General features: G+C 39.6%; 1 protein-coding gene across 2 annotated transcripts in view; it reads right to left on the reverse strand.

The window, feature by feature from the left end:
- Positions 1-19,323, reverse strand: part of LOC135206747 (A disintegrin and metalloproteinase with thrombospondin motifs adt-2-like) — a 315,467-nt gene that overhangs the window by 10,816 nt on the left and 285,328 nt on the right. For both annotated transcript variants that reach the window (XM_064238233.1, XM_064238243.1), the window contains exons 9-12: positions 15,878-15,983; positions 14,955-15,101; positions 13,155-13,314; positions 12,278-12,367 (exon numbers count right to left, since the gene is read on the reverse strand). In XM_064238233.1, coding sequence (XP_064094303.1) covers positions 12,278-12,367; positions 13,155-13,314; positions 14,955-15,101; positions 15,878-15,983 — 503 coding nt within the window. The remainder of the gene's footprint in view (positions 1-12,277; positions 12,368-13,154; positions 13,315-14,954; positions 15,102-15,877; positions 15,984-19,323) is intronic.

The raw sequence follows: 19,323 nt of genomic DNA on the forward strand, positions 1-19,323 counted from the left end.
CCTTTGCTTATGGCAGCGTCCTCCACCAAGCGTCTTATGTTGACATTATTACTCTTATAGATAATATAATATTTGCCCCATACCAGTGTGGTCTATGGTCGTTATCAAAGGCAAGTGTTACTATGGTACTGTTTTATGCATGCAATGAGAAGGCCCGTTTATGCTCCCCTAGACGTGTCTCTAGTCCCCTCCCACTTTCACCAAATATTTCCCTTGACAATCTGCATGGTATTTCATATACACCTGTGACTGTAGGATTACTGTGAACTATTATTGTTTCATATTAAGCTATTTCTTAAGGTATAGACATATTTAAAGGCAACTTTGGTGTTACGTATTCTGACTTACGTATTTACGAATCTGCAGATGTTATCCATATTGGGATTAAACGGTAAAATTAAGTAAATATTCAGTTTCCCTGTATGACTCTCCTTGGGGCAGAAATAGGAACTATGTGCTTGTGAAATTGCTTTATCAATTAAATAGATGGGGTATCTTCTGAATGTTGCTTTGATGTGTTGCAATTCACCATCTGCATACTCTGGATCAGAAATCTTAAATGCATGTAATGCGAAATTCGTTACCATATTACTTTTTACATACTTGTTGTGAAAGGAATAATAATGTACATTGTGACATCTTCCTTGTGTACAAAACCTTGGTCATAATTCTGAATAAAGCCAAAAACTGGTCTGCTGGTATGGGGAATTCTACATTAACTAATATGAGATTCACAGCCGGTGTCCCGGTGTTTTTCCAGAATGAATTTTATCAATGCACCTGACAAAGATGACCCTTCACAAGGTATCTTAGATCCCTACCTAATGTTTGACTGCATTCTGTACTACAAAAGTTGCATAATTCTGGTAATTAAAAGAGTAACACCAACTTCTTGTACACATCACCAGCAAACTCAGAGCAACAGCTCTCGAAGGTATAATGATGTAACTTATGACGTCATAAACTTGCCTCCTCCTTGATGGATAATTTGGCTATTCATGAAAGTCTCAACCTCTGGCAACAATGAAATATACAACCATTACTCATTGTTTACAATTTTTGGTAATAGTAGCAGTAGTAGTAATAGCCTTGGATGTCCGAGTGTACTCCTTACCCAAAAAAAGGGCCCTATTATTCATTTACCTGTTCAAGCTTACGTAGAGGTTTGCCACGGGCCTTATCACTTCTAAACAATTGTGCAAGTCGAATCACAAAAGCTGTCCTGCAACCACAGGGACAATGACTTATCATAGCTGCCATTCTTGAAGCCTTGACAAGGTATGAATATTCATTCAGAATTTCAGAGACAGCCGTTTGTTGTCATCGCCTTGTGGGAGGAGTCGGTACATCATATGTTTACACCATGTATAACTTTGAACTCATACATTAGAATGTTCCGCCACTGGCTTCGGCCGCTATATAGACCCTTGTGAACACCTGAAGGGACGTGGTCAATCCGAAGCACAGGACTTTGAACTCGAACACCTAGTCTCCGAGAGAGAAGCGAAGGAACTTCCTGGACGATGGATGAATAGAGATCTGGAAGTATGCGTCCCTTAGATCTATCGACAGCATGCAGTCGTTTTCCCTCACTGCTGCCAACACCAATCGCAGGGTCTCCATTTTGAACCTCGTATTCCTGACGAAATGATTCAAAGTGGATAGGTCGATTACAGGCCTCTAACCCCCGACGCCTTCGACACCAAGATGTGACTGTAAAACCCTGGTGACGGTCGACCACTTCCTCTATTGCACCCTTGTCCAGTATTTTCTGCACTTCCTTCCAGAGAGCTAAGAAATTCGGAGAATCGGGGGAATACACTCGCCTGAGCAGAGGTCTGTCTGAGAGCGGGGGGGAGAAGTTGAACGGTAGTAGATACCCCACCTGAAGGACATCTACTACCCAATTCTCCGCCCCATAACTCTGCCACTTGGCCCACTGGCCCGCCAGGCAACTGCCCCCACCCATGGCAAAGGAGAGGAAGAGGCACCCAACCTTATTGATGACCCCCCTTATTTCTACCCCTGGAGCCCCTCCTTGACCTGTAAGAGGGGGGCCGAAAGGAACGTTGGTCATTCGACTTAGGCCAAGACGACGAATGAGAGGGCCCAGCCAAAGCCGAACTTCTAGACGGCTTACTAGGCGACGACCTCTGCATTTGTTGCTGAACAGGAGGAGGAGGGGGACGTCTCTGAGAACGAGACTCCGACTTGGAGACAGCCTGGTGCACCAACCTGTCCTTCATGTCCGCTCGCAGCCAGTCTATCGCGTCCTCCAGCTCAGTCCGAGGAAACAGGAACTGAGAATCCAACTGGACATGCCCCGATAAAGGAAGCTGAAAAGACGACTTAAGATCTTGTGTAGCCCCCAGCAAGTAGGAGTGAAAGACAACCGAGCCTGAGTCCTACTCTCCAGATTGTTGAACCCACGAATGAGACCAGCAACCTTGGTAAAAAAGAGACAAAACCTTGTGTCTCCTTCCTCCTGCTCTGACAACGGAGACCGATGATGAGAAGATGATACAGGCTTATTCAACACACCTTCCTCGTGCAAACCAACTGCTGACCCAGCAGCCAAAGAACCTGGGGTGCCAGCCAACACAGACACCAAAGACCTGTCCGAACTGGAGCCATGCACCAACTCCTACGACGAACCAGTCACAACACTAGGAACACTACTACGAACACTCGCAATAGATGACTCAAGTATACGTCCGAGCGGAGCACATGCGCACCTACGCATGTGCTCCGCACGGACGTGTACTCGCAATAGATGACTCAAGTAACACGTCCGTGCGGAGCACATGCGTAGGTGCGACAGAGAAACGTCTCAAACTCATGACGCAGAATGAGAATTCCTTGGAGTCGAACCATGAACAGCATCATCAGGAGGGGGAGGCAAACATCCCCGGCTGCACCACTTCCGCATTTATAACTTTCGATCTTTTCACAGGCGCCTTAAGATCCTTATGGTGACGAATAGGCACTGGAGCAGCAGCAGCAGACGAATCACCAACAAGTGCACGTACATGCAAGGCTGCAACACGCTCATGTCCCGAAGAAGAGGACGACACAGCAACAGCAGATTGCACAGTGAAAGGAGACGAAACACTAACACTCTCAGGAACACGGTGAGATGGAGGGAAGACGCCACTCCTTCCTTACACATCCTCTTGGCAGGATAGGGGGAGGTGACGCAACACGTTTGCTCATAGCCTTCTCAGCAGAGAAGGCAGCAAACCTATCCTCCAAAACAGAGTCCAATCTCTTAAGAACTGCCTGATATAATGCCTCGGACAGGTCCACATGAGAGAACGCAGATGACACAGATGGAAGAGGCTATGTCCTGGATAGCAGGGAGTGACGTAACCAACAGTGCTGAGAGAGACGTCACGGCCTCCCCCCGACCCAAGTTAGTGGCAGGCTGCACTGGCGGAGCAATAAGATGATACCCAGCAGTGCACTACAATATGGCTGACTGCGAGCACTAACATACCTTACCTTACAGACCTTAACAGCTTGTTCTGGTTGCCCCAGGTCCCTCAGTGTGAGGCACCTCTAATGTCTACCAGAGAATTGCTAATGCATCTTCCAGTACATTTTGCATCTTCCAATTTGGATGTTCTGGGATGCAGCTTACGCTCACTCCTGATATGTTCCTCAGATGAGCTGGCAGCACATTGAAAAGATGCTGCATTATCGATGCTGGTGCATAGTGGATTAATGTCCTGTGTGCTTTCCTTAGTTTTCCTAGTATAGTTTTGGGCACTATTAATCTCCTCTACCTGCTCTTTCTGATATTTTTAGCTTCATGATGTTTTTGGTAATTCCTTCTATCTGTTTCCATGCCTATCTTATCATGTAGCATTCTCTTCTTTCTAGACTATATAATTTTAAAATGGAGAAGGCCAGGGAGAGAAGGTATAGATGGGGAGGCCGGGGGGGTGAGCTTCCATGAAATGCATCCGCAAACCCTCCAAGGAGGGTGAACCCGTAGACCAAGTGATGCCCAGAGCGCCACCATTTTGGATGCGTCTTGATTCTGAAAGAGAAGAAACTGATGAAATAGCTTCCTCCCTCTCAGGAAGCAAATTAACCCTCAAGGGAGAGGGGGCGACATTACACATTAAATTAGCATGAGGGCCTCCCAATACTTCCAATGATGAATCGATGCAAGAAAAGGAAGGAGACACAGGCACACACACTCTAGCATTATTGGGTGTGACTGAAGAAGACAAAGCATCTGGGCGAGGTGATGAAAACCCTTCCCACGAAGGAAGAGTCAAAACTCTATGATGCTCCCTCTTACTATAAAATAACTTCCACTTCGATTTAGGCCACGCACGACATTCCGGGCAGGGATTCGTTATAGTACAAAAATTAGCACGAAACCTACTGCATGGCGAGGCTGAGAAGACGCAGAGGAAGTCATTATAACACAGACAAGCAAAAGAGCAAAAACGGGCAAAACAACTGGGTTGGACGAAAAGTAAGCAACAGCGTTGCTCACCCAGGTGGTTAAGAAAAAGACTAAACATGATAGCGTGGGTGCGAGGTCTTAGACCAGTTTTTGCCCAATACGTATACGTGTGTGTTGCCAGATCTCACAGATTCTTGCTTTTCAATCACTGATTGTTTAACCAGATCCAGCTAGGCACTAGAAAATTATCCTATAGTTAAGACCGAAGGTTTGTAGTTATGAAAAATACAAATTGTCATAGAAAATTTGTCATTTTTCTAAAATAAGTAATAAAGAATGCTGCCAAAAATTAGGTAGGGATGTAAAGTTTACTATGGCTAAGTAATATCTTTGTCAAATGCACAGAAAAAAGTTATTCCAGAAAAACACTGGGATAAAGGCTCTGAATCTCATGTTAGTTCATATTCCTCTTCAAGTTTTGAGATTACAAATTCTAAAGGTATGTTCATGAATAACGCTGTATGTCCAGACTAACCATAAAACCATATATCCATCCTACTTCTCTAATTCTTGTAAAAATACAACAGGACTTCAATAGAAAAATCAGAAAAATTGGCAATTTTCTTAATGACCCTGAACATAAAAAGTTAGTACTTTCAAAGATATCTTCCAAATCACCTAGTGTCTGTTATTTCTATGGCGTCCTGAAAGTTCACAAACCCAACTGCCCGTTAACACCCATTATAGAAACATGCAGCTCACCTCAGAACAATTTAGTGGTCTGGTTATCTCGAATATTAAGGCAATTCCTTGGAAAATTTTCAAATGCCCTTCTACAACACAAATCAATTTACACGAGTTAGAGAACCATGATGGGTCAATGGTTTTATGGTTAGTTTGGACATTACTGCATTATTCATGAATGTATCTTTAAACTTTGTAATCTCAGAACTTGAAGAGGAATACGAACTAGGTAATGTAGAATTCCCCATATCTTAAGATATAACTTAATAAGATAATCATAGTAATCCTACAGTCCCAGTTGTATGAAATATACCATGCAGAGATTGTCAAAGGAAATATTTTGGTGAAAGTGGGAGGGGACTAGAGACATGTCTAGGGGAACATAAACGGGCCCTCTCATTGCATGTACAAAACAATGCCATAGGAACACATGCCTTTGATAATGACCATAGACCACACTGGATAGGTCAGATATTATATTATCTATAAGAGTAACAATGTCAACACAAAATGCTTAGTGGAAGGCGTCACCATAACCATAGGGGATTCTTTCAGAGGAAACAAGTTATTTGTTAACGAGGACCAAATTGTTAATTTTTATATTGAAAAGTACTTTGTGAAATGTTTAATGTCAGGGCTGGCTCTGTTTTTCCTTCGTTCAATGCTGCCATTGCCTTTTCTCTTCTGTTACAGATATCATGCAACCCATATGAACCAGAAACATTGCAAGTGGATGATGGAATGCACGCACAAGCACAACTACTGGTGAGAAGATCTAGCAGATTGGCCATGAGAAGTGTAAACAGAAGAGATGCAGTCACCTAGTTGGGCAATTGATCATTTTTACCTGCTGTTTGGACCGTTGGAGAAATGACAACAGCGTTGTCATCCATTGTTCCAGCCCAGACCTATTCACTTTTTGGTCAGAAGTTTTAAATTAGACTGAAGATGAACCTAGCACAGGGTTCGACAGCTTTTGTAATGCTTATACTATATATAACCACAGTCCACTACTGCAAATTATTATGGACCTTCAGTCATATTCCAGTCTTGACATTGAGAGAATTCATGTCAATAGTATTATTACTATTGTATGGAATAGCTTGAGATGCAAATTAGAGCAAGGAAAGTAGTAAATGGGAAGAGACCAAAAGAAGGGTGAAAAGTAAATGACAGAAATCAGTGCAGCTCTGGCTGCTGGGATAAAGAAAGAATCTTCAATACTGCCTCTACTAGTGTCTAAAAAGACATACTGAAGGTGTTACATCTTTCATGGGATTACAATTATAACAAACTGTGCTGAAAATGGATGTCTTGGCAACTTTTACTATTGAACAAAAGATAAAAAGCTACCTTATCTACAAAGCCTAAGGTGTACACTAAAATGCTTGCCCAAGGAACACTACAACACACTACCTGTCCAAAGGGCATTATACCATTAACCTGCTGGCCCCAGGGGCAACAAGCAGCAATGGTAGTTAACAAACAGTCTTGCATATAGATGATTATATGACAATACATAGAGAAATTTTCCTAATGGCAATTTTTAGACTGCTAAAATCAAGAATCGGGCAACTCATGAGCTAGCTGTGATCTTGACTACAAGAGAGTGTAATGCCTCTCTCTCTCACATGACTTATTACATATTTGCTCATAATTATACCCAGGGGTTGCTGCTGGTTTTAATCTTAATAGTATGTCAGTTATAATTGTAATTTTGCAATGAAATATTAGAAAAAAACATATAATCCAAAAATGATATTTTTATGATAAAATAATGTTTTATTCATACTTACCAAGCAACTATTCAGCTGTAGGATTCCTACGCACTGCAGACCAAAATTCAAATTTCACGATGGCACTGCCATCGCTAGTGTAGGTAACCAATTACCGACCACTTCAGGTAGACAGGTAGGATAACACCTGGAGATAACACCTGAAAATACGTCAATTCTCAAAAGGATTACAGTGTGAAAGCATAGACCATATGCTTGTCATACCTTACCTTGTAAACGAGCTGCTGCAGGTGATTACTACCTCTGGTTGGCATTCAGCTTACTTAGTAGAGAGAATGGTAGCTAAACCTTGCATGTTCTCTACAATGTGGAATGATCCTTGAAGTCATTGGCCTAACTAGTGATTTAGCAAGGAAATAAGAAATTAACAGTGTCCTTGCCCTGGGCAAGAACCTGATACCATGGAGAAAACAACAAGATATGGTCACCTACACCAATTAAAACCAATACCCCCTATTCCAAACCGACTGGAAGGTACTCCAGGTACTAAGTACCTCCAGACTTCCCAAAAACCAAACCTTGATTCAAGGCAAAATTAAAGAGGAACAGAAAACCCCCTAATACCACGCCAGCAACAGATAAAGGCCCGAGAGTGCTTCAGTTCTCAAACAGTCTCAATCTCTTTCAAATACTGTGTTGCAAACAGACTTGGATCCCCAAAAAGTCAACTGTAAGATCTCCGATAAGGATAGGTTATTGCAAAATGCCAGTGAGGTAGCGACAGCTCTCACTTCGCACACCTTAACCTTCAAAAGCGGGAATGACTCGTCCTTAACTTGGGTGTGCACCTCGATGATGAGAGACCTGATGAAGGACATAGCGTTCTTCGAAAGAGGACGAGAAGGATCCTTCACTGATCATAAACACGAAGAAGGACCTCTCAGTTTTTCCATTCTGTGCAGACAAAATTTTAGTGCTCTCACCGGACAGAGAAGTCTTTCTTCCTCTTCTGGCCCAAGAATATCCATGATATCCTTAATGATGAAAGCGCAAGGCCAAGGTTCTGATGGATTCTCGTTCTTCGCCAAAAAGGAAAGGGCTACGGAACAAACTGCTTTTCCTCGAGAAAAACCTACTCTTCTATCCACAGTGTGGATTTCACAGACACATTTCGCTGAAGCCAGTGCAAATAAAAAAAAAAAAAAAAAAAGAAGAGAGCTTTCTTAGTTAAATTCTTCAGCGAAAACAACTGAAGAGGCTTGAAGGGAAGTACGGAAATATACTTAGGGACTACATCAAGATTCCAGGCTACAAATTCCTTCGGTGCTTTTGATGTCTCAAAAGAACGAATAAGATCTGTCAGATCACTATTCAACAACAGATCAAGTCTTGTATGCTTGAATACTGAATTGAGCATAGCTCGATATCCCTTGATCGTATTAGGGGATAACTTCCTTGAAGACCTTAGGAAGAGAAGGAAGTCGGCAATCTGACCCACAGAGGTCTCAGAAGAAGAAACTTTAGCCTGTCTACACCATCTGAAGACTTTTGACTTTGACTGGTTAAGGTTATTAGAAAAAGTGCATCTGCATCTTGCAATTGCTTCTATAACTCAAGGTGAAAAAGCTTTTGCTCTGACAAGGCTCCTGACAGTTTGAAGCCTGTCAAGAGCAAGAGCAGGCAACCCTTGATGGAAGTGATGAAAGTGAGGTTGTCTGAGAAGCGACTTTTTTTGATGAAGAAGTCTCGGAAAATCCACCAACATATGAAGGAGGTCCGTAAATCATTCTTTCCTTGGCCAAAAGGGAGCTATTAACATCAGGTGAACATTTTGATGAAGCTTTACTTTGTTGACGACCTCCCTTATCATCCCGAGGGGAGGAAAAGCGTATGCATCTAGCCCCGACCAGTCCAGCAACATCGCATCTACTAGCGCCTCAGTGGCATGGTCGGTATGGTGTTGGCGTACCATCTCGGTGGCCGCGAGTTCAATTCTCGGGCATTCCAGTGAGGTGTGAGAGATGTGTATTTCTGGTGACAGAAGTTCACTTTCGACGTGGTTTGGAAGTCACATAAAGCCGTTGGTCCTCGTTGCTGAATAACCACTGGTTATTCAATATCGGGACATGCAACGTAAAACCACCATACAAACAAACAAACATTGCATCTACTGCCCAGGCTAGAGGATCTGGAACTGGGGAGCAGAACAAATGAAGATGGTTGTTTCTGGACATTGTGAACAAGTTGGACGGTTTTCTCCAAACCTTCCACAGATCTAGACATACTTTCATGTTCAGCATTCACTCCAACAACAGAACTTGCCATCCTCTGCCGAGTTTGTCCGCCAGCATGTTCATTTTCCTCCGAAAAAATTGTGGCACCAAACAGATACGATCTTTTTCCGCCCAAAGGAGAAGATCCCATGCCGTCGTTAACAAAGTGAATGAACAAGTCCCCCCCTAGCTTCCGAATATATGACAGGGCTGTGGAGTTGTCTGCATGAATGGCCACCACTTGGCCTTCGACTAGATGAACAAACTCCGGAAGGCCCAGGAACACTGCCAGAAGCTCCTTGACGTTGATGTGCAGGGATTTTTGAGAGACTGTCAAAACTCCAAACACTTTGCGATCCTGTAACCTACGTCAGATGTGTCTGAATAGAACTGTATCCAGGGATTCACTGGAAGAAGCGAGACACCTTTCTGAAACCTTACTCTTGAATTCCACCACGAGAGGTCGCTCTTTATCTCTTTTGTGATCAGGAAAACTGTCAAATCTGGTTGGGACTTCTTGCACCAGTTTGCCTTGAGGAAAAACTGTAGAGTCCTTGGGTGTAGTCTTCCTAGCTTTACAAACTTCTCTACTGAAGAGAGGGTACCCAGTAAACTCATCCACTGTACTGCTGAGCATGACGGACTGGTCAGGAACTGTTGAACTGTTCGAAGGCACAACTCCACTCTTTTCGGGGACAGAAGTCTGAGAGTCCAAAGTCATTCCCAAATAGAAAATTTTCTGAGAAGGAATAACTTGGGATTTTGTCACATTTATTACTATGCCCAACTTCTGTGTCAAGTAGAGAGTCCTCTCTAGGTCCTTTGCACACCGATTCTCCGATGGGGTGCGGAGAAGCCAGTTGTTCAAATACAACTTTCCCAGGGGACTTAGAATTCTGGTGAACACTTGAAGTGCTGTCGACAGGTCAAAGCACAGTGCCTGAAAATAAAAAATCTTGTTCTGAAAAACAAAACTTAGACTTTCTGGAGTCCTGATGGATTTAGAAATAGAAGTAGGTAGGCATCCTGCATGTCAAGAGATAACATCCAATTCCCCTGACGAAGCAAGACAAGAACGGAAGTCTGAGTCTCCATCCTGAACTTTGTTTTCAGAACATAACGATTCAAGAATTGTAAGTTGCCAAAATCCAGGAAAAAAAAAAAGCCATCCAAATGACAACAAAGAAGGTCTGCAGAACTACCGATGTTACTTGGGAGCTGGAAGAAATCCAATTGAGATGTATGAAGTCATCATACCTGTCTACCGGAAGTGGTCGATAGTTGGTTACCTACACTAGTGATGGCGATGCCACCGCAAAATTTGAAGTTTGGTCTGCGGTGCATAGGAATCTTACAGCTGGAAAACTGCTTAGTAAGACTGAATAAAAAAAAAGCTACTGCATCTTTGATCTTGATAAATTTACGTAAATATTTTACAAATACTAAGAATTTGCTACTGATTTTAGTTCTTGCCTACTTGTTTGATATTGTGGGAGCTGTAATATAATTTTACAAAATAAAATTATTTATTATATTAGAAAAAACATGTATGTATAACTTGGTAAAATTTACGATTGTCTTGTGGGGCACAAGGGGTTGTAAATAGTCTTTTTTAACTTCTCGTGGAAGTTAGGGAAAATTTTTTAGAATTTTTTTCTTGCACTTTGTGCATTTGCATTTCTTTCTCTTTCCATTGAAGTGCTTTAGTCTGACTCTTAAGGGTTAAGGTAATCTGCCAAACTGGCCCTAAAGAAGCCCACTCATCAGTAATTCAGACATAAGATTGAGAGTCTGCTGGAACACTTCGTCTGTCTCCATCTGGTGGTGTCAGGTGGGGAGAAGAGAAGAAAAGAGAAGTGAGGAAAGCCACAGTATTATTCTTCTCCTTTGCTGCCACAAGTAGGGGTTACCTGCTCTACTTCTGGTGGGGAGTGCTGGGAATAGAGAAGTAGATCTTAACTGCCCTTCTGGATAGCTATAAGGTTCTGTTTAAAGATGTTTGTTCTTTCCTCTTTGATGCTTTTAATGCAATGCTTTTTTTTTCTCCAGATTCACAATGTCTTCAGCTCTGTCAGCAGAGGCAGAAGCGATAACAGGTGCCTTAGAAGTCACAGAGCACTGGTTATCCTGTCACATAATCAGGGAAGATGACTGGGGGTTAGAGACTGATGTTGGACCTCACTTCTCTATAGTTTCTGTTACAACCCTGTTTATAGTTCAGTTACAGTTAGAGAACTCAACACAGATAAGGTCTTCATACTTTTGCCATGGTGGAAAATGAGTACTTTCAAGCATCCATTCAACACTTGTTAGCATTTACCTTGCAGTGGGACCCTCTAGTGGTTCAAGGTGTTGATTGGATTAGTGACAGCCCTCCAGATTTTTACTAAAATATCCATACTGGAGTCAGTTTAGGGCACCTTTGAAGGTTGTTTATTTAAAGCACCCTTACATTTGAGGGGTAGTGCCATCAGTACACTTAATGCTGCGCATTGAAGGCACTACTTAAGGTTCTTTACTGCATCCTGTTGGCCTTAGCTGCAACCCCTTTCCTTCGTCTACTGTGAATCCATTGTTGTATCCATTCTTGTTTTCTTTCTTCAATCTTACTCTCCATCCTCTCCTAACAATTGCTTTTTGGCGCACCTGCAAGGTTTTCCTCCTGTTGCACCTTTAAAACCTAAACCTCTTTAATCTGAATTTCCCCTATGACCTTAGGTCCTAACTCTTGGCCTTTAAACTAAATTTTGTATGCCATTCCTCTCTTTAGACAAAAGGACTCTTGATCTTTGTTAGGATTTTGATGGGTATATAGTTACCAAAAACCAAAGCTTCCATAAAGACTGACTGACATTGTGCCAAATATGAAGACATAGTGAATGATCCAATAGTTATGAAACCAATGGTGTTTTAAACAGAAATCTAAACAAATCAACTTGGAGTTTTTCTCAGAAAAATTACTGATCTGAATTTTTTTTTTCTTTCATAATCTCTTTCTGATAGCTTTTGCTGAAAACCATTAAGTGAAAAGCTACAATTTCAATGTACATATTACACACATGCTTTACTGGAAATAAATAATGTAATAATTTTCAATACCTTACCTTCTTCACCCCACATGAGGTACCTTCCAGTGCTGGATGTATTCGCATTGCATGGGTAGTATTTTGGCACCAAGTTTCACGACATACATTCTGTAACACACACAAAGTTATAGCATATAGGTGTGTGTTTGTTATGAACTGGAAAAAATACTACATAAATACAAAAGCATTTTCTCAGGAAATAATTGATAAAAATTTTCCTAATGCAAATATGCAGTTATTATTATTATTATTGTTATATTCCGAAGATAAATTAAATTGTTCAAATGATTTATTTATATATACATAGAGGAAGAATCTACAGACTGAATTAATCTTCTACTAAGATGTATTTTTACTTATCAGTTAAATGTATATAAAGACAACTGGTTTGAATTATAGATTCATGGATTGGAATAGTAAATGCACAATACAGGCAACTAATTGCAAAAGTAGCATTCTTGCCATCAGTTAAACAAATACATCAGGCAGCTGTTTTGAAATGTAACAAAAGTATAGGCCAAGGTACTGCTTGGTTGAAACTTAGTGCTATAGTTGTAACACCAAAGACAGGTTAAATATAATGAATATACCTTAAGGAGGCATACATAATAAGGTATTAGTTATACCTAAATGTACTTTTGTTAAATTAATAAGTTTTCATGCAAACCAAATTTAAAAATGCAAAGCCTGGTATATAACTGAAATGAAAAAACTATTAGGGAAGAATGAAGGAATCTTTGTTATATATATGCATAGTAGTACCTTACACAACTGCACACAATTCAAGCTAGTTTATCAATCTGCTGTGAAGGCTATGGTAAAAATTTTAGGCTTTTGTATTTATGTTGTCTTTAGATTTGTGCAAAGTTTCTTATGTGAACAACACAATACTTACGTTATATGGATATTTAGATGTAACATATGGCTTAAAAGTTGATCCTAGAGCGTATGTGCATTGCTGATTGACAGTGTAGATTTCTCCAGGCAGCTTTCCATCACTGAAATCAAGTTCTCTTGGTCCTCTCGCTAAATCATCCAAACAGTCGGCAGAATACCTTCAAGTAAAGAAAATGTAAATTTCACTTTCAAACAAAACTAAAGAATGACTCAAGTCCTTGTAATAAAGGGGAAATTTGTATATTCATTCATATTTTATGCAGGTCAATATTTATTAATGCTAAAGTAATGAATGATAAATGTATTGTTAAACAATTAAATGAAAAATAATACTCAAACAGCAATAAAACATTTTAAATTACGGTAATTTATCAAACTCACACAGCAATAAAACATTTTGAATGAATTCATCTTATTAAAGTACATTTAGTTTACGAAAACTTAATTTGAGCCCAGTCAGATTACCTATAGTATGATATTGAGAATAATGTTTTGCCAGACCTTTTAATAACTAGTACTAGGTATAACCTGTTGGGTCCTAGTTTACCCAGACAAAACAAGTTAAAAAATTACTGAAATATTTCAAGAGATTATTTAAGAAATCTCCAGTACAGTAATGGCAAGGTGTCTTCATGCTATCCGCTCCAACAGAACAAAGAACTGAGTAGTATAAACTGCAATGTCAGTATGAAGTAAAAAAAAAAAAAAACTGGATAAGTGTGTGATTTCTCACAGATTCCAGTTATTTTAAGAAATCAATTAGTCAGTGGAACTGATATTGGAGAACAAAAGTAAGGGGGCCAAGCCTATGATCAACTTATCATGATTGAATCTGGAAGAAGTAAATGGCAGTCTGAACTGACAATTGTTTCTGTGTTAGTATTTGTCTTAGTGACCTGTCACAGTATCATTTTATCTATATTGCTTCTCCCTTACCGCCAGAATGGAACCCTGCTTTGTCTGTGACCATTCTCTGAGTAAAATGAGTCTGCTACTAAAGGCTAAAAGCAATCTACTGTATTTAAAAAATATTTTTCTCATATTTGAACTGTTGTCTTGGTTATTCTGTAATTAGAAGCAACTACCATACAATGAATGTTCTGATATGTGGATATGTAGAGTGGATATAGCAGCAAAGCAGCGACATTAAATTAAATTCAGTATGTACGTAGTTACTAACTGTATAGTACTTATTGTATAATGGACTTGGGTTACAGTGAATTTAGTAAGCAGTCGCCAACATCAATGAATAGCATCAGCATCTAATAACAGTAAGCCTTAAGATTTTAACAAATACACAATGGTAGGGATCAGCTTTGTTCAGTGGTGGAGAGCTTTGAGGTGGCATTAATGAGGTCTGGAGTTCTTTAACCACTTTTGTCTCACCTAGTTTACTCAGTTTTAAGTGGGTAGAAGCACTTGTGGGAATTTAAGAGACATCTCCATAAGACATGTTCCCAATGCCTTTTGAAGGTATGGGACTGGGTGACCTTGACACATGAGATAACAGAAAGTGGTAACAGGGTCCAATAACCGTCTAAGACTAAAGGTCTTAACAATTGTAAAAAGAACCGACGGTATCAAAAGCTTAAGTACCATACCAGTGAGTGTTAAGCGCATAATGAACTTAGAATTAACAATTAATTAAATGTTTTTAATCTTGAAACACAAATTGATTCATACACTAAATACTGAAATTGTAAACTGAAAGGTGTCATCAGTGTTTGTAAGAAGTACAGTATATACTATTGTAATGATCTTAATACTTGTGAAAATGTTAGAAATAAGATCTACTTACTCATTATCTTTTAAGAAGGTTTTCAATTCAGAATTAGAACATTTTGACCAAGTAACTTTGCCAGGACCAGTTGAAGGTGACATGATGTAGGTGTCCGGATCACAGGTATTTTTGTCCTCCAAGCTTCCATCGTGTGACATTCCAAGACTGGAGAATACAATACATATTAGGCTACATACTAGGTTGTTCTCAACTGGCCTTAAGTAACTAGTAGATAAGCTACTAGTTAATGAACTGAATATTCTGCAGTAATTTATCCTTTAACAATAATGCCAATTAGGGGGCAGCACTTTGATGAACAAACTACTCAAAAATTGAAGAGTAAAATCTGATGCATCTGCAAAACTTGCTGATGCTTTGTAATGTATTTAGTAAATTACAATTTGTATGTTAATTATACAGTATGTTGGATCAACAATAATGTGCATTCACTGCATTGTAAATAAATTTGCACAATGAAATAAAGTAGTAGAAAAATCTTTATGAAGTACAGTATACTACGCATACTTTACAAGTGGTGTGGCCATTAGTATAAATGTGTACATATTAAAGCAAATAGTATATATTAAAATTAGATTAATCCCAAAATAGTTTATGGTACTTTTGGTATATTACATGTCAGTTAGTCTCTTAGGGACTATGCTTCTGAACCTTCTTGGCCATCAACAAATATGTTAAAATTATGTACTCTGAGTCACGGGTTTTTCCCTTACTATAAAGTATTTTTTCAGACTGCTTTGTATAATTCTACAACTCTCAAGGACAGCCAGAGGCAAATTCGTCAATGAGGATTTTATGCTAATTGTATTTTGCCTGCCCAATATTTAAAATAATTAATAGGGGTAATGTACTTTCTTGGTAGGTAATGTGCATACTTTTGCCTTCTTGTAAGTGTGAAATAAAGCATTAAAGTTATTTCTTACTTATGTCCCATTTCATGTGTGATGACGTAAACAGCTTCAAAACTTGTTCCTTCATTGATTGTGCAAGAATAGGTTGGATGACACATGCCTGATACCCATGCTAGACCTAAGAAAAATTTATATTTTGTATTATGAATGATACACTTCATCTTTTATATGATACTGTACACAAAGCAATCATGGTGAAGTACGTATATGAAATATAAAAATGACCATGATTATATAACAAAAAATCAGTAAATGAAGTTTTAGTGTCCTGGAATACTGTATTTGTACAACAGTTCTTGAATTCTTGAGGTTACAAGTACCCAGCTAAATTGAAACTTATGGAACTATTCTAAGGAAAATGATTTAACACTCCCAATTAAGATGAAGAGAAATTAAAGTTATATTAACAAATTTACTGTATTGCTGATATTGACCAATCAGTTAATGTTGACTAAATTAAAAGAAGGTGAGAATTTGAAGGTCTATTAATTCAATAGCTGTAATAGGTCTAGTGTTCTACCTCAGAACATTTTATTTCCACTTGTGATCAACTGCCATAAATTTTAAAATCAACTGGCCAAAAAGGTATTAATTGTGCAATACAAATTAACAGATTAATACCATCTAATATCACAAATAGAAAAAGGACTTTTATAACAAGATTTTTTTCTGAAAACCCATTAGCCATAATTGCCATATCAAGTATGTGATGTTCCCAGAATCAACCATGTTTGCCAGTTGGATAGTTTGTGTTCTCACATGTGGCCCATGGACCCTCAGATATAGATTAACCAACAATTCTCACTTTAGTTATTTTGTACATAGTGCAAGATTCATGGGGTTCAAAGGAGGGCACAAATTACAGCATATGATTAATATGGCTTGTGTTTAAAGTTTTATTATAAAGAATAGAGTTGTTTCATCACCACCCAGTTAATTATATATACCTGAATTGATATTTTAGTGGGAAGTCAAGTTGTAGACGGTCCCAGAGTATTCTATTACAACTGAAGGGTCCAAGTAGTGTAAAGCACTTGGGAAAAAAGAAGTCGCGAACTAAGTCCAACAGATTAAGTGAATGTAAAAGGGATAGTCCAGAACCATGGAATGTAGAGCTGGGCACTCAAATCAGGCAAGTCTTTTAAGGCAGAAAGTTTACCTTCACCATGAGATGTACTAAGTGAATACTTTGAGGCATATGTTTCTTGACAGTGCCATGAATGAACAGTGAAAAAAAAATGGCGAATTTGCAATTGTTTATACATGGAACAAACCTGATGTCTTAACAATAGGATAATCTTGCGCCAACTGGAAACCAGTTAAAAACAATCAAAGATTGTAAAGCAAGGAATCAGTGGCATCTGGCAACTCATGTATACGAAGTGGAAGCTGGTCACCAACCAGGCATAGAACCTTGTGACTCGCTAGTCTTTCTTTGACCACCTTGGAGTGTAGTAGCTTTTGCTCTCCTACCAAGCCAGTTGCTTTGTTTGCCCGTGTTTCGTTTTGTTTCAGTGTGTTTTTGTGTGTACTTCGTTCTTATCATGGAGCCCTCCGATTCCTCAAGGCCTCGTCAACGCTTCTGTCCGGGCATTCAGGGTTTCCTGTGCTCCAGGTTTTTGGCTGCTACCATTACAAATTCACATACAACATGCAGTAGGTGTGCAGATATAATTTCTGTACCATTACTAATCCTTATCCGGAGTGTCGTTCCTGGCCTAAGTCGCAGTGGAGGGCATTTTACAAGAAGAGGGAGCATCGTAGAGTTTCTACTTGTCCTTTTTGGGAACATGGCCTCTCATGACAACCTATATTAGAGAGTAGGGTTCTGCAACATCTACCCCATAGGTAACATGGCCTGCTGTTACTAGTTTACTAGAAAGCAGTATAAGTCTGAGCTTTGTCACCAAATATGTAATAATACTATTGCGTCTAATTATCCAATATAGAATGAGTTTACCAGACATTTTCTAAGAAAGGTAGAATGGGGCATGTAAAGGAATAGTAGTTGCACAGATCAGGAAAACACTATTACTATATTAACAAAAGTAAATAAAAAAACATGTCGGCCAAGAAACTTGTTCTGAAGTTGGATACTAAAAACTAGCTGCTACCCAAGGCAGTGGGCCTGAAAGCCAGCCTGCTAAAATCAGGGGATGTCAGCAAAGTTTACAGGAACATTTCAAAGACCAAGTACCCCAGAAAGCTAAAGTTGAAACTTATTTGACAACAATCTACCAAAGAAGGTCTGTGAAACAGCTCCTGAAGTCTGAGGACAATAGTGGGTTACATTCTACTTTTCATCACATTCATTATTAAGAAAACATATGACCATCAGGTGTACTGAACCCAGTCAGGCAAAAACACCATCCCTCTGGCTTTGGCAACATCCTCAGACAATTTGCCTCCTGTTAGTAGTGAGCTAATGGCTCCCCTGACATTTGGACATGTTGAGGAGCCACTGAAGAAGCTCCACCATTGTTTCAATTCCCCATCACTAAAAATACTGAAGCCCACTTTACAACAGCTTTTAAAATAGAAGACGGATGACATGCTAGCAAGGGACAATCTTGATCCAAAAGAACCATTACAGTCTGTAGTCAGGCTGTGAAAACGAGTGGGGTGGTTATAGCCTGTGGTCTCAGAAGTCTGAAAATCACACAAACACTCAGTCAATGTTGCCTCAGTTCCTCTTCCTCCATGTATTAGGGCTTGTGCCTTGTATGATAAGGCGCCCAGATGAGGTAATGTTAGACTAGCGATAATCTATACGCTAAGTCGGTTGGTATTGCACTTCCATCTTCAATGGAGTGTCTGGGGTTTTGTAGATCACTTACGAAGTCGGTATTATCTTTACGACGATGTGTTAAACTCATGGTTCGGTGAGGTTCTTGTAGAAAACACAAGGTATAAAAATAGTATATTCTTCTGAAGTTTTACATGATGAAGATCAGGTATGATCGTACAAGTCTTCTATGACGATAGCTTGATCGCTTCTGCCAATGATGATGGCTAATCCTATTCCTCTACATGATAAAGCTTAGGTAAAGAGGTACAGTCTTCTATGACGATAGCTAACTCTGTTCTGCTTGTCTACCATCTCCGTTACAAGTTATGAAGAAACAGACAGTAGTTCGAACATATGAACATACTATCAGATGACATAGTTTCATACGAACACACAATCGAATGAGACACGCTACAGATCACGTAGGCCGTTTGAATAATAGGTCGGGGTAGTTGTCTCAAGCAGGGAGCTTGGACTAATGTTTATAAACATTGAATGACTACAGGTGACGGCATGTTATCTTAGCTTACATATTTATTGTATACGTCATCTTTAGCGTCTCTAGTCTGATCACATTCCTGCAAGCAATCTGGTTGACCTCTTTAGTTTTAGACTTTTATATATATGGACTAACATTCCATATTTTTATTATGTAAACACTTACACATGT

Source organism: Macrobrachium nipponense, chromosome 11, assembly GCF_015104395.2.
Source record: "Macrobrachium nipponense isolate FS-2020 chromosome 11, ASM1510439v2, whole genome shotgun sequence".
NCBI lineage: Eukaryota > Metazoa > Arthropoda > Malacostraca > Decapoda > Palaemonidae > Macrobrachium > Macrobrachium nipponense.